We start from the raw sequence: 16344 nt of genomic DNA, 5'->3' as shown, positions 1-16344 counted from the left end.
TCCGGCTTTGGAGGAGCATCTCCGGCAACTCCATTCCACGTGGGTGCAGATTCAGGATTGCCTTCATCGTTCTATGCAGCGCCAAAAGTTCCAGTCCGATCGTAAGTGTCTGACCGAGCCTTCCTACCAGGTTGGTGAGAGAGTTTGGCTGTCCTCCCGCAACTTGAACCTTCGTGTGCCTTCCAATAAACTGTCTCCCCGTTATGTTGGTCCTTTTCGAATACTCCGACGAGTCAATCCTGTGGCCTACGCTCTTGACCTTCCTCCTGCAATGCGCATCTCCAATGTTTTTCATATCTCCCTCTTGAAACCATTGGTTTGCAATCGGTTTACCACTGCCTCGTCTCCGCCCTATTTTTGTTGACAACCATGAGGAGTATGAGGTCAGCAGCATTATTGACTCTCGTATGTCCAGGGGCCGCGTACAGTATTTAGTTCAATGGAGGGGCTACGGTCCGGAGGAGCGTTCATGGGTTCCCTCCTCTGATGTTCATGCTCCCGCCCTCCTCCGTGCCTTCCATGCCCCTTTCCCTAATAAGCCCTTTGTCCTCCCGTGGGGGAGGGGTCGTTGAGGGAAGGATACTGTCAGGGTTTTTTCCCTGATCTGTTTGCCATGTGCTGTTGGCAGCCATCTTACTCACCTCTCTTGCTGACTCTGGTGCATACTGTTTGATGCTGCTCATTTTCTGCACGCCCTCTTATGGCCAGACTGGTGAACATCATCCGTGTGACACAGGATGCAGTCTCAGAATTGTGATGTCATCAGTATGCTTTGCCCTTGCGTTGTCTCAGACCTGTTTGTAGAGCTCCTGTGTATTACCTGGCTGTCTGAAGTCCCTCCTGGTTCCTGATCCCTGGCTTGTTCCTGACTCTGCTGTTCTCCTTGTTCCTGATTCCGGCTCGTCTGACTACTCGCTTTGGCTCCTGACTCGGCTCGTCTGACTGTTCGCTTTGGCTCCTGACTCGGCTCGTCTGACTACCAGCTCTGGTTTTGATTCCGGGCTTGTTATTTGTTTTGTGGACTTTTTATTATTTTTTGCTATAAATAAAGGTGTGATTATTTTTGCACTTCTTGTCTCAGTCTGATTCCTGGCACCCTGACATCAACGCTTATAGAGCACAAGGTTTGCTCCTCATGCTGGGTTTTTAAAGAGATGTTCTTAAAAAAAAAAAAAAACATGAACAAATTAGCATAGCTAGGAGCAAACCTTGTGCCCATAGCTGTGACCCTAATTTGCAAGTAAAAATCTTTATCAAAGAGAAAACTATTATTTTTGAGAATAAAATCATTTTGTTTTTTCATCAGGGTGGTTTCTTTATTTAGAAAAAAAAGTGATTGCCTTTAAACCTAAATCATGGCAAAAATTTGTGTACAGAGAGTTTACATCACATGTGACCATAATAAAGTTGATCAGCAGTTTCATCACATCCCTTGTTGGAGGCTAAACATTGCCAGATGGATTATGGAAAAGTGGGAGAGGTTAAAAGCTCTGTAATGTGGGCTGTGGTTGCCTCGTCCTATAGGACTGGAGTTTAATCCCACCTGTTTGTGTACTCTAATCATTTTAGCGATGCAGAATCTGTTGGCGCTCTACAAATAACTGATAATAATAATATTAATAATAAGATATAATGTTCCTTAACCACTTCATTGCCCAGAGGCAGCTATTTAACTATTTGTGTTAAAAGCAAAGATGTTCCACCTCACAACACTAATCTCACCTTTAGATATACCAATGGGATATTTGATTTTGCCTTTTACAATTTCTTCTTGGTTTGCAAACGGAACATTGCCGCACAACATATCGTATAACAGAATGCCAAGGGTCCAGACTGCCGCCGAGCGACCGTGGAACCGATGAAAGCAGAACCACTCTGGGGGTAAATACTCATAGGTGCCTGTAAGAAAAAAAACAGCAATAAGTCAGCATCATTGCTCTGCTTCACTATTACTCAAGAGTCTAAGTGCCATTCTGTTTCCAAATCCTTATACAGTCCTGACACTTATAAATTACTACTTGTAATGTTTTAGTGTCAAAAGTTTATCACTCATCACTAAATACAGGAAGGCTTAGGCCTTAGTAAATCACTAGGACAGCTATGCGGTTTAGTGTAGGAAACAAAAGCTTCTGAGATAAAGTTTATCACTCATCATTAAATACAGGCAGGTTTACGCCTTAGTAAATCACTAGAACAGCTATGTGGTTTAGTGTAGGAAACAAAAACTTCTGAGATAAAGTTTATCACTCATCACTAAATACAGGAAGGCTTAGGCCTTAGTAAATCACTAGAACAGCTATGTGGTTTAGTATAGGAAACAAAAACTTCTGAGATAAAGTTTATCACTCATAACTAAATACAGGAAGGCTTAGGCCTTAGTAAATCACTAGAACAGATATGTGGTTTAGTAGAGGAAACAAAAGCTTCTGAGATAAAGTTTATCACTCATCACTAAATACAGGAAGGCTGAGGCCTTAGTAATTCACTGGAATAGCTATGTGGTTTAGTGTAGGAAACAAAAGCTTCTGAGATAAAGTTTATCACTCATCACTAAAATACAGGAAGGCTTAGGCCTTAGTAAATCACTAGAACAGCTATGTGGTTTAGTAGAGGAAACAAAAGCTTCTGAGATAAAGTTTATCACTCATCACTAAATACAGGAAGGCTTAGGCCTTAGTAAATCACTAGAACAGCTATGTGGTTTAGTGTAGGAAACAAAAGCTTCTGAGATAAAGTTTATCACTCATCAGTAAATACAGGAAGGCTTAGGCCTTAGTAAATCACTAGAACAACTATGTGGTTTAGTGTAGGAAACAAAAACTTCTGAGATAAAGTTTATCACTCATCACTAAATACAGGAAGGCTTAGGCCTTAGTAATTCACTGGAACAGCTATGTGGTTTAGTGGAGGAAACAAAAGCTTCTGAGATAAAGTTTATCACTCATCACTAAATACAGGAAGGCTTAGGCCTTAGTAATTCACTGGAACAGCTATGTGGTTTAGTGTAGGAAACAAAAGCTTCTGAGATAAAGTTTATCACTCATCAGTAAATACAGGAAGGCTTAGGCCTTAGTAAATCACTAGAACAGCTATGTGGTTTAGTGTAGGAAACAAAAACTTCTGAGATAAAGTTTATCACTCATCACTAAATACAGGAAGGCTTAGGCCTTAGTAAATCACTGGAACAGCTATGTGGTTTAGTGTAGGAAACAAAAGCTTCTGAGATAAAGTTTATCACTCATCACTAAATACAGGAAGGCTTAGGCCTTAGTAAATCACTGGAACAGCTATGTGGTTTAGTGTAGGAAACAAAAACTTCTGAGATAAAGTTTATCACTCATCACTAAATACAGGAAGGCTTAGGCCTTAGTGAATCACTAGAACAGCTATGTGGTTTAGTGTAGGAAACAAAAGCTTCTGAGATAAAGTTTATCACTCATCACTAAATACAGGAAGGCTGAGGCCTTAGTAATTCACTGGAACAGCTATGTGGTTTAGTGGAGGAAACAAAAGCTTCTAACATAAAGTTTATCCATCATCACTAAATAATCACTAAATATAGGAAGGCTTAGGCCTTAGTAATTCACTGGAACAGCTATGTGGTTTAGTGTAGGAAACAAAAGCTTCTGAGATAAAGTTTATCACTCATCACTAAATACAGGAAGGCTTAGGCCTTAATAATTCACTGGAACAGATGTGTGGTTTAGTGTAGGAGACAAAAGCTTATGAGACAAGGTTTATCACTCATTACTAAATACAGGAAGTCTTAGGCCTTAGTAATTCACTGGAACAGCTATGTGGTTTAGTGGAGGAAACAAAAGCTTCTGAGATAAAGTTTATCACTCATCACTAAATACAGGAAGGCTTAGGCCTTAGTAAATCACTGGAACAGCTATGTGGTTTAGTAGAGGAAACAAAAGCTTCTGAGATAAAGTTTATCACTCATCACTAAATACAGGAAGGCTTAGGCCTTAGTAAATCACTAGAACAGCTATGTGGTTTAGTGTAGGAAACAAAAGCTTCTGAGATAAAGTTTATCACTCATCATTAAATACAGGAAGGCTTAGGCCTTAGTAATTCACTGGAACAGCTATGTGGTTTAGTAGAGGAAACAAAAGCATCTGAGATAAAGTTTATCACTCATCAGTAAACACAGGAAGGCTTAGGCCTTAGTAAACCACTAGAACAGCTATGTGGTTTAGTGTAGGAAACAAAAGCTTCTGAGATAAAGTTTATCACTCATCACTAAAATACAGGAAGGCTTAGGCCTTAGTAAATCACTAGAACAGCTATGTGGTTTAGTAGAGGAAACAAAAGCTTCTGAGATAAAGTTTATCACTCATCACTAAATACAAGAAGGCTTAGGCCTTAGTAAATCACTGGAACTGCTATGTGGTTTAGTGTAGGAAACAAAATCTTCTGAGATAAAGTTTATTACTCATCAGTAAATACAGGAAGGCTTAGGCCTTAGTAAATCACTAGAACAGCTATGTGGTTTAGTGTAGGAAACAAAAACTTCTGAGATAAAGTTTATCACTCATCACTAAATACAGGAAGGCTTAGGCCTTAGTAAATCACTGGAACAGCTATGTGGTTAAGTGTAGGAAACAAAAGCTTCTGAGATAAAGTTTATCACTCATCACTAAATACAGGAAGGCTGAGGCCTTAGTAAACCACTAGAACAGCTATGTGGTTTAGTGTAGGAAACAAAAGCTTCTGAGATAAAGTTTAACACTCGTCACTAAAATACAGGAAGGCTTAGGTCTTAGTAAATCACTAGAACAGCTATGTGGTTTAGTAGAGGAAACAAAAGCTTCTGAGATAAAGTTTATCAGTCATCACTAAATACAGGAAGGCTTATGCCTTAGTAAATCACTAGAACAGCTATGTGGTTTAGTGAAGGAAACAAAATCTTCTGAGATAAAGTTTATCAATCATCACTAAAATACAGGAAGGCTTAGGCCTTAGTAAATCACTGGAACAGCTATGTGGTTTAGTGTAGGAAAACATAATTTATGCTTACCTGATAAATTTATTTCTCTTGTAGTGTATTCAGTCCACGGGTCATCCATTACTTATGGAATATATTCTCTTCCCAACAGGAAATTGCAAGAGGATCACCCAAGCAGAGCTGCTACATAGCTCCTCCCCTCACATGTCATATTCAGTCATTCGACCAAAACAAGACGAGAAAGGAGGAACCATAGGGTGCAGTGGTGACTGAAGTATTAATTAAAATTTAGATCTGCCTTAAAAAGACAGGGCGGGCCGTGGACTGAATACACTACAAGAGAAATAAATTTATCAGGTAAGCATAAATTATGTTTTCTCTTGTTAAGTGTATTCAGTCCACGGGTCATCCATTACTTATGGGATACCAATACCAAAGCTAAGTACACGGATGATGGGAGGGACAAGGCAGGCACTTAAACAGAAGGAACCACTGCCTGTAGAACCTTTCTCCCAAAAACAGCCTCCGAAGAAGCAAAAGTGTCAAATTTGTAAAATTTTGAAAAAGTGTGAAGCGAAGACCAAGTCGCAGCCTTGCAAATCTGTTCAACAGAGGCCTCATTCTTAAAGGCCCAGGTGGAAGCCACAGCTCTAGTGGAATGAGCTGTAATTATTTCAGGGGGCTGCTGTCCAGCAGTCTCATAGGCTAAACGTATTATGCTACGAAGCCAAAAAGAGAGAGAGGTTGCCGAAGCTTTTTGACCTCTCCTCTGTCCAGAGTAAACGACAAACAGGGAAGAAGTTTGACGAAAATCTTTAGTTGCCTGTAAATAGAATTTCAGGGCACGGACTACGTCCAGATTATGCAAAAGTCGTTCCTTCCTTGAAGAAGGATTAGGACATAATGACGGAACAACAATCTCCTGATTGATATTCCTGTTAGAGACTACCTTAGGTAAAAACCCAGGTTTAGTACGCAGAACTACCTTGTCTGAATGGAAAATCAGATAAGGAGAATCACAGTGTAAGGCAGACAATTCCGAGACTCTTCGAGCCGAGGAAATAGCCATCAAAAATAGAACTTTCCAAGATAAAAGTTTAATATCAACGGAATGAAGGGGTTCAAACGGAACTCCTTGAAGAACTTTAAGAACCAAGTTTAAGCTCCACGGAGGAGCAACAGCTTTAAATACAGGCTTAATCCTAGCTAAAGCTTGACAAAAGGCCTGGACGTCTGGAACTTCTGCCAGACGCTTGTGCAAAAGAATAGACAGAGCAGAAATCTGTCCCTTTAAAGAACTAGCTGATAAGCCTTTTTCCAAGCCCTCTTGGAGAAAAGACAATATCCTCGGAATCCTAACCTTACTCAACGAGTAACTCTAGGATTCGCACCAATACAGGTATTTACGCCATATCTTATGGTAGATTTTTCTGGTAACAGGCTTTCGTGCCTGTATCAAAGTATCAATAACTGACTCGGAGAAGCCACGCTTTGATAGGATCAAGCGTTCAATCTCCACGCAGTCAGCCTTAGAGAAATTAGATTTGGATGATTGAAGGGACCTTGTATTAGAAGGTCTTTCCTCAAAGGTAGAGTCCATGGAGGACAGGACGACATGACCACTAGGTCTGCATACCAGGTCCTGCGTGGCCACGCAGGCGCTATCAGAATCACTGATGCTCTCTGCTGTTTGATCTTGGCAATCAGTCGAGGGAGCAGAGGAAACGGTGGAAACACATAAGCCATGTTGAAAAACCAAGGAGCTGCTAGAGCATCTATCAGCTTCGCTCCCGGGTCCCTGGACCTGGAACCGTAAAGAGGAAGTTTGGCGTTCTGGCGAGACGCCATGAGATCCAGTTCTGGTTTGCCCCAACGATGGACCAGTTGAGCAAATACCTCCGGATGGAGTTCCCACTCCCCCGGATGAAAAGTCTGACGACTTAGAAAGTCCGCCTCCCAGTTCTCCACTCCTGGGATGTGGATCGCTGACAAGTGGCAAGAATGAAACTCTGCCCAGCGAATTATCTTTGAGACTTCCAACATCGCTAGGGAGCTCTTGGTTCCCCCTTGATGGTTGATATAAGCCACAGTCGTGATGTTGTCCGACTGAAATCTGATGAACCTCAGTGTTGCTAGTTGAGGCCAAGCTAGAAGAGCGTTGAAAATTGCCCTTAGCTCCAGAATATTTATTGGGAGGAGTTTCTCCTCCTGAGTCCAGGATCCCTGAGCCTTCAGGGAATTCCAGACTGCGCCCCAGCCTAGGAGGCTGGCATCTGTTGTTACAATCGTCCAATCTGGCCTGCGAAAGGTCATGCCCCTGGACAGATGGACCCGAGATAACCACCAGAGAAGAGAATCTCTGGTCTCTTGATCCAGATTTAGTAGAGGGGACAAATCTGAGTAATCCCCATTCCACTGACTTAACATGCATAATTGCAGCGGTCTGAGATGCAGGCGCGCAAATGGCACTATGTCCATTGCCGCTACCATTAAGCCGATTACTTCCATGCACTGAGCCACTGACGGGCGTGGAATGGAATGAAGGACTCGGCAAGCATTTAAGAGTTTTGATAACCTGGCCTCCGTCAGGTAAATTTTCATTTTTACAGAATCTATCAGAGTCCCTAGGAAGGAGACTCTTGTGAGTGGTGATAGAGAACTCTTTTCCACGTTCACCTTCCATCCATGCGACCTTAGAAATGCCAGAACTATCTCTGTATGAGACTTGGCAATTTGCAAGCTTGTCGCCTGTATCAGGATGTCGTCTAGATACGGAGCCACCGCTATGCCTCGCGGTCTTAGAACCGCCAGAAGAGAGCCCAGCACCTTTGTAAAGATTCTCGGGGCCGTAGCCAACCCGAAGGGAAGAGCTACAAACTGGTAATGCCTGTCTAGGAAGGCAAATCTTAGGAACCGATGATGATCTTTGTGAATCGGTATGTGAAGGTAGGCATCCTTTAAATCCACCGTGGTCATGTACTGACCCTCTTGGATCATGGGTAAGATAGTACGAATAGTTTCCATTTTGAATGATGGAACTCTTAGGAATTTGTTTAAAATCTTTAGGTCCAAAATTGGCCTGAAGGTACCCTCTTTCTTGGGAACCACGAACAGATTTGAATAAAATCCCTGTCCTTGTTCCATCCGCGGAACTGGTTGGATCACTCCCATTACTAGGAGGTCTTGTACGCAACATAGGAATGCCTCTTTCTTTATTTGGTTTTCTGATAACCTTGAAAGATGAAATCTCCCTAGAGGAGGAGAAGCCTTGAAGTCCAGAAGATATCCCTGAGATATGATCTCCAACGCCCAGGGATCCTGGACATCTCTTGCCCACGCCTGGGCGAAGAGAGAAAGTCTGCCCCCCACTAGATCTGTTTCCAGATAGGGGGCCATCCCTTCATGCTGTCTTAGGGGCAGTAGCAGGTTTTCTGGCCTGCTTGCCCTTGTTCCAGGACTGGTTAGTTTTCTAGGCCTGTCTGTAACGAGCAACGGTTCCTTCCTGTTTTGGGGCGGAGGAAGTTGACGTTGCTCCTGCCTTGAAGTTTCGAAAGGCATGAAAATTAGACTGTTTGGCCATTGATTTGGCCTTGTCCTGAGGAAGGGTATGACCCTTACCTCCCGTAATGTCAGCGATAATTTCTTTCAAGCCGGGCCCGAATAAGGTTTGCCCCTTGAAAGGAATATTAAGTAATTTAGATTTAGAAGTCACATCAGCTGACCAGGATTTAAGCCATAACGCTCTGCGCGCTTGAATGGCAAAACCGGAATTCTTAGCCGTTAGTTTAGTTAGATGTACAATGGCATCAGAAATAAATGCATTAGCTAGCTTAAGTGCTTTAAGCTTGTCCATAATTTCATCCAATGGAGCAGAGTGAATGGCCTCTTCTAGAGACTCAAACCAAAATGCCGCAGCAGCAGTGACAGGCGCAATGCATGCAAGGGGCTGTAAGATAAAACCTTGTTGAACAAACATTTTCTTAAGGTAACCCTCCAATTTTTTATCCATTGGATCCGAAAAAGCACAACTATCTTCCACCGGATAGTGGTACGCTTAGCTAAAGTAGAAACTGCTCCCTCCACCTTAGGGACCGTCTGCCATAAGTCCCGAGTAGTGGCGTCTATTGGAAATATTTTTCTAAATATAGGAGGTGGGGAAAAGGGCACACCAGGTCTATCCCACTCCTTGCTAATAATTTCTGTAAGCCTTTTAGGTATAGGAAAAACGTCGGTACACACCGGTACTGCATAGTATCTATCCAGCCTACATAATTTCTCTGGAATCGCAACTGTGTTACAGTCATTCAGAGCCGCTAAAACCTCCCCTAGCAATACACGGAGGTTCTCAAGCTTAAATTTAAAATTAGAGATCTCTGAATCCGGTTTCCCTGGATCAGATCCGTCACCTACAGAATGAAGCTCTCCGTCCTCATGTTCTGCAAACTGTGACACAGTATCGGACATGGCTCTTGTAGCACCAGCGCGCTCTATTCTTACCCTAGAGCAATCGCGCTTGCCTCTTAATTCTGGCAATTTAGATAATACTTCTGTCAGGGTATAATTCATAATATTAGCCATGTCTTGTAAGGTGATTTGTATGGCCGTCCCTGATGCACTTGGCGCCACAATATCACGCGCCTCCTGAGCGGGAGGCGAAGGTACTGACACGTGAGGAGAGTTAGTCGGCATAACTTCCCCCTCGTTGTCTGGTGATAATTCCTTTATAGATAAAGACTGACCTTTATTATTTAAAGTGAAATCAATACATTTAGTACACATGTTTCTGTGGGGCTCCACAGTGGCCTTTAAACATAGTGAACAAACAGATTCATCTGTGTCAGACATGTTTAAACAGACTAGCAATAAGACTAGCAGACTTGGAAAACACTGTAAATAATTTTTCAAGTAATAAAGAAAAACGCTACTGTGCCTTTAAGAAGCACAGAAAACTGTCACAGTTGAAATAACAATGAACCAAATCAGTTATAGCAAACAAATTTTCACAGTAAATGTATTAAGTTAGCAGAGCATTGCACCCACTTGCAAATGGATGATTAACCCCTTAAAACCTAAACGGTTTTTATAAGCAAAAAAACGTTTTTTAATACAGTCAAAAAACCACTGTCACAGGTCTGCTGTGACTGATTACCTCCCTCAAAATGACTTTTGAAGTCCCTTAAGCTGTCTGGAGACGACCCGGGTCAAGCAGAAGGAAGCAGGAAGACAGAGCCTGAATTTTTACTGCGTCAAAAGAGAGCTAAAATAGGCCCCTCCTACTCAATATTACAATATTGGGAGTTTCAGTTAACTGTTTCAATGCAGAAATATTGTCAGCCATGTGGAAAAATGTTATGCCCCAACAAGTTTTATCACCAATGTACCTCACAAAACGATTAAACATGCCAGCAAAATCGTTTAAAACATCCTTTTTTAAGGAGCATGTATCTGTATTGATAAGCCTGATACCAGTCTTCCTACTGCATTTAAGGCTTATAACATCACTTCAGTATTAATAGCATTTTCTCAGTCAAATTCCATTCCTTAGAAAATTACTTTACTGTATATATTTAAACCAGCCTGCTAACAGTCGCTCTCACTGTATTAAAGGCTTTTACTTACATTACATCGGTATCAGCAGTATTTTCTTAGTCAATTCCATTCCTTAGAAAAATAATTTACTGCACATACCTTGTTTGCAGGGTTCCCCACACGCTATTCCCTTCTGAAAGTTACCTCACTCCTCAGAATATGCGAGAACAGCCAGTGGATCTTAGTTACTGCCGCTAAGATCATAGAAAACGCAGGCAGATTCTTCTTCCAAATACTGCCTGAGAATAAACAACACACTCCGGTGTCATTTTAAAATAACAAACTTTTGATTGAAGAAATAAACTAAGTATAAAAACACCACAGACCTCTCACAACGTCCTATCTATTAAGTTGCAAGAGAATGACTGTATATGACATGTGAGGGGAGGAGCTATGTAGCAGCTCTGCTTGGGTGATCCTCTTGCAATTTCCTGTTGGGAAGAGAATATATTCCATAAGTAATGGATGACCCGTGGACTGAATACACTTAACAAGAGAAACAAAAGCTTCTGAGATAAAGTTTATCACTCATCACTAAATACAGGAAGGCTGAGGCCTTAGTAAATCACTGGAACAGCTATGTGGTTTAGTGTAGGAAACAAAAGCTTCTGAGATAAAGTTTATCACTCATCACTAAATACAGGAAGGCTTAGGCTTTAAAAAATCACTGGAACAGCCATGTGGTTTAGAGTAGGAAACAAAAGCTTCTGAGATAAAGTTTATCACTCATCACTAAATACAGGAAGGCTTAGGCCTTAGTAAATCACTGGAACAGCTATGTGGTTAAGTAGAGGAAACAAAAGCTTCTGAGATAAAGTTTATCACTCATCACTAAAATACAGGAAGGCTTAGGCCTTAGTAAATCACTAGAACAGCTATGTGGTTTAGTGTAGGAAAGAAAAGCTTCGGAGATAAAGTTTATCACTCATCATCACTAAATACAGGAAGGCTTAGGCCTTAGTAAATTACTGGAACAGCTATGTGGTTTAGTAGAGGAAACAAAAGCTTCTGAGATAAAATTTACCACTCATCACTAAATACAGGAAGGCTTAGGCCTTAGTAATTCACTGGAACAGCTATGTGGTTTAATAGAGGAAACAAAAGCTTCTGAGATAAAGTTTATCACTCATCAGTAAATACAGGAAGGCTTAGGCCTTAGTAAATCACTGGAACAGCTATGTGATTTAGTGTAGGAAACAAAAGCTTCTGAGATAAAGTTTATCACTCATCACTAAATACAGGAAGGCTTAGGCTTTAGTAATTCACTAGAACAGCTATGTGGTTTAGTGTAGGAAACAAAAGCTTCTGAGATAAAGTTTATCACTCATCAGTAAATACAGGAAGGCTAAGGCCTTAGTAAATCACTGGAACAGCTATGTGGTTTAGTGTAGGAAACAAAAGCTTCTGAGATAAAGTTTATCACTCATCAGTAAATACAGGAAGGCTGAGGCCTTAGTAAATCACTGGAACAGCTATGTGGTTTAGTATATGAAACAAAAGCTTCTGAGATAAAGTTTATCACTTATCACTAAATACAGGAAGCCTTACACCTTAGTAAATCACTGGAACAGCTATGTGGTTTAGTAGAGGAAACAAAAGCTTCTGAGATAAAGTATATCACTCATCAGTAAATACAGGAAGGCTTAGGCCTTAGTAAATCACTAGAACAGCTATGTGGTTTAGTGTAGGAAACAAAAGCTTCTGAGATAAAGTTTATCACTCATCACTAAATACAGGAAGGCTTAGGCCTTAGTAATTCACTGGAACAGCTATGTGGTTTAGTGTAGGAATCAAAAGCTTCTTAGATAAAGTTTATCACTCATCACTAAATACAGGGAGGCTGAGGCCTTAGTAAACCACTAGAACAGCTATGTGGCTTAGTGTAGGAAACAAAAGCTTCTGAGATAAAGTTTATCACTCATCACTAAAATACAGGAAGGCTTAGGCCTTAGTAAATCACTAGAACAGCTATGTGGTTTAGTAGAGGAAACAAAAGCTTCTGAGATAAAGTATATCACTCATCAGTAAATACAGGAAGGCTTAGGCCTTAGTAAATCACTAGAACAGCTATGTGGTTTAGTGTAGGAAACAAAAGCTTCTGAGATAAAGTTTATCACTCATCACTAAATACAGGAAGGCTTAGGCCTTAGTAAATCACTGGAACAGCTATGTGGTTAAGTAGAGGAAACAAAAGCTTCTGAGATAAAGTTTATCACTCATCACTAAAATACAGGAAGGCTTAGGCCTTAGTAAATCACTAGAACAGCTATGTGGTTTAGTGTAGGAAAGAAAAGCTTCTGAGATAAAGTTTATCACTCATCATCACTAAATACAGGAAGGCTTAGGCCTTAGTAAATTACTGGAACAGCTATGTGGTTTAGTAGAGGAAACAAAAGCTTCTGAGATAAAATTTACCACTCATCACTAAATACAGGAAGGCTTAGGCCTTAGTAATTCACTGGAACAGCTATGTGGTTTAATAGAGGAAACAAAAGCTTCTGAGATAAAGTTTATCACTCATCAGTAAATACAGGAAGGCTTAGGCCTTAGTAAATCACTGGAACAGCTATGTGATTTAGTGTAGGAAACAAAAGCTTCTGAGATAAAGTTTATCACTCATCACTAAATACAGGAAGGCTTAGGCTTTAGTAATTCACTAGAACAGCTATGTGGTTTAGTGTAGGAAACAAAAGCTTCTGAGATAAAGTTTATCACTCATCAGTAAATACAGGAAGGCTAAGGCCTTAGTAAATCACTGGAACAGCTATGTGGTTTAGTGTAGGAAACAAAAGCTTCTGAGATAAAGTTTATCACTCATCAGTAAATACAGGAAGGCTGAGGCCTTAGTAAATCACTGGAACAGCTATGTGGTTTAGTAGAGGAAACAAAAGCTTCTGAGATAAAGTTTATCACTTATCACTAAATACAGGAAGCCTTACACCTTAGTAAATCACTGGAACAGCTATGTGGTTTAGTAGAGGAAACAAAAGCTTCTGAGATAAAGTTTATCACTCATCACTAAATACAGGAAGGCTTAGGCCTTAGTAATTCACTGGAACATCTATGTGGTTTAGTGTAGGAAACTAAAGCTTCTGAGATAAAATGTATCACTCATCACTAAATACAGGAAGGCTTAGGCCTTAGTAATTCACTGGAACAGCTATGTGGTTTAGTGTAGGAATCAAAAGCTTCTTAGATAAAGTTTATCACTCATCACTAATTACAGGGAGGCTGAGGCCTTAGTAAACCACTAGAACAGCTATGTGGCTTAGTGTAGGAAACAAAAGCTTCTGAGATAAAGTTTATCACTCATCACTAAAATACAGGAAGGCTTAGGCCTTAGTAAATCACTAGAACAGCTATGTGGTTTAGTAGAGGAAACAAAAGCTTCTGAGATAAAGTTTATCACTCATCAGTAAATACAGGAAGGCTTAGGCCTTAGTAAATCACTAGAACAGCTATGTGGTTTAGTGTAGGAAACAAAAGCTTCTGAGATAAAGTTTATCACTCATCACTAAATACAGGAAGGCTTAGGCCTTAGTAAATCACTGGAACAGCTATGTGGTTAAGTAGAGGAAACAAAAGCTTCTGAGATAAAGTTTATCACTCATCACTAAAATACAGGAAGGCTTAGGCCTTAGTAAATCACTAGAACAGCTATGTGGTTTAGTGTAGGAAAGAAAAGCTTCTGAGATAAAGTTTATCACTCATCATCACTAAATACAGGAAGGCTTAGGCCTTAGTAAATTACTGGAACAGCTATGTGGTTTAGTAGAGGAAACAAAAGCTTCTGAGATAAAATTTACCACTCATCACTAAATACAGGAAGGCTTAGGCCTTAGTAATTCACTGGAACAGCTATGTGGTTTAATAGAGGAAACAAAAGCTTCTGAGATAAAGTTTATCACTCATCAGTAAATACAGGAAGGCTTAGGCCTTAGTAAATCACTGGAACAGCTATGTGATTTAGTGTAGGAAACAAAAGCTTCTGAGATAAAGTTTATCACTCATCACTAAATACAGGAAGGCTTAGGCTTTAGTAATTCACTAGAACAGCTATATGGTTTAGTGTAGGAAACAAAAGCTTCTGAGATAAAGTTTATCACTCATCAGTAAATACAGGAAGGCTAAGGCCTTAGTAAATCACTGGAACAGCTATGTGGCTTAGTGTAGGAAACAAAAGCTTCTGAGATAAAGTTTATCACTCATCAGTAAATACAGGAAGGCTGAGGCCTTAGTAAATCACTGGAACAGCTATGTGGTTTAGTAGAGGAAACAAAAGCTTCTGAGATAAAGTTTATCACTCATCACTAAATACAGGAAGGCTTACACCTTAGTAAATCACTGGAACAGCTATGTGGTTTAGTAGAGGAAACAAAAGCTTCTGAGATAAAGTTTATCACTCATCACTAAATACAGGAAGGCTTAGGCCTTAGTAATTCACTGGAACATCTATGTGGTTTAGAGTAGGAAACTAAAGCTTCTGAGATAAAATGTATCACTCATCACTAAATACAGGAAGGCTTAGGCCTTAGTAATTCACTGGAACAGCTATGTGGTTTAGTGTAGGAATCAAAAGCTTCTTAGATAAAGTTTATCACTCATCACTAAATACAGGAAGGCTGAGGCCTTAGTAAACCACTAGAACAGCTATGTGGCTTAGTGTAGGAAACAAAAGCTTCTGAGATAAAGTTTATCACTCATCACTAAAATACAGGAAGGCTTAGGCCTTAGTAAATCACTAGAACAGCTATGTGGTTTAGTAGAGGAAACAAAAGCTTCTGAGATAAAGTTTATCACTCATCAGTAAATACAGGAAGGCTTAGGCCTTAGTAAATCACTAGAACAGCTATGTGGTTTAGTGTAGGAAACAAAAACTTCTGAGATAAAGTTTATCACTCATCACTAAATACAAGAAGGCTTAGGCTTTAGAAAATCACTGGAACAGCTATGTGGTTTAGTGTAGGAAACAAAAGCTTCTGAGATAAAGTTTATCACTCATCAGTAAATACAGGAAGGCTTAGGCCTTAGTAAATCACTGGAACAGCTATGTGGTTTAGTAGAGGAAACAAAAGCTTCTGAGATAAAGTTTATCACTCATCACTAAATACAGGAAGGCTTAGGCCTTAGTAAATCACTGGAACAGCTATGTGGTTTAGTGTAGGAAAGAAAAGCTTCTGAGATAAAGTTTATCATTCATCACTAAAATACAGGAAGGCTTAGGCCTTAGTAAATCACTGGAACAGCTATGTGGTTTAGTGTAGAAAACAAAAGCTTCTGAGATAAAGTTTATCACTCATCACTAAATACAGGAAGGCTTAGGCCTTAGTAAATTACTGGAACAGATATGTGGTTTAGTAGAGGAAACAAAAGCTTCTGAGATAAAGTTTATCACTCATCACTAAATACAAGAAGGCGTAGGCTTTAGAAAATCACCGGAACAGCTATGTGGTTTAGTGTAGGAAACAAAAGCTTCTGAGATAAAGTTTATCACTCATCAGTAAATACAGGAAGGCTTAGGCCTTAGTAAATCACTGGAACAGCTATGTGGTTTAGTAGAGGAAACAAAAGCTTCTGCGATAAAGTTTATCACTCATCACTAAAATACAGGAAGGCTTAGGCCTTAGTAAATCACTGGAACAGCTATGTGGTTTAGTGTAGAAAACAAAAGCTTCTGAGATAAAGTTTATCACTCATCACTAAATACAGGAAGGCTTAGGCCTTAGTAAATCACTAGAACAGCTATGTGGTTTAGTGTAGGAAAGAAAAGCTTCTGAGATAAAGTTTATCACTCATCACTAAAA

At 40.1% G+C, this 16344-nt stretch overlaps 1 protein-coding gene across 1 annotated transcript in view; it reads right to left on the bottom strand.

Annotated features, from left to right (window-relative positions):
- Positions 1 to 16344, bottom strand: part of LOC128636444 (serine/threonine-protein kinase pim-1-like) — a 160307-nt gene that overhangs the window by 68662 nt on the left and 75301 nt on the right. The window contains exon 5 of the mRNA XM_053689458.1: positions 1723 to 1899. Coding sequence (XP_053545433.1) covers positions 1723 to 1899 — 177 coding nt within the window. The remainder of the gene's footprint in view (positions 1 to 1722; positions 1900 to 16344) is intronic.

Source organism: Bombina bombina, chromosome 7, assembly GCF_027579735.1.
Source record: "Bombina bombina isolate aBomBom1 chromosome 7, aBomBom1.pri, whole genome shotgun sequence".
NCBI classification, from domain to species: Eukaryota; Metazoa; Chordata; class Amphibia; order Anura; family Bombinatoridae; genus Bombina; species Bombina bombina.
The sequence above is the reverse complement of the archived record's forward strand: the minus strand, read 5'-3'. Positions and strand labels throughout refer to the sequence as shown.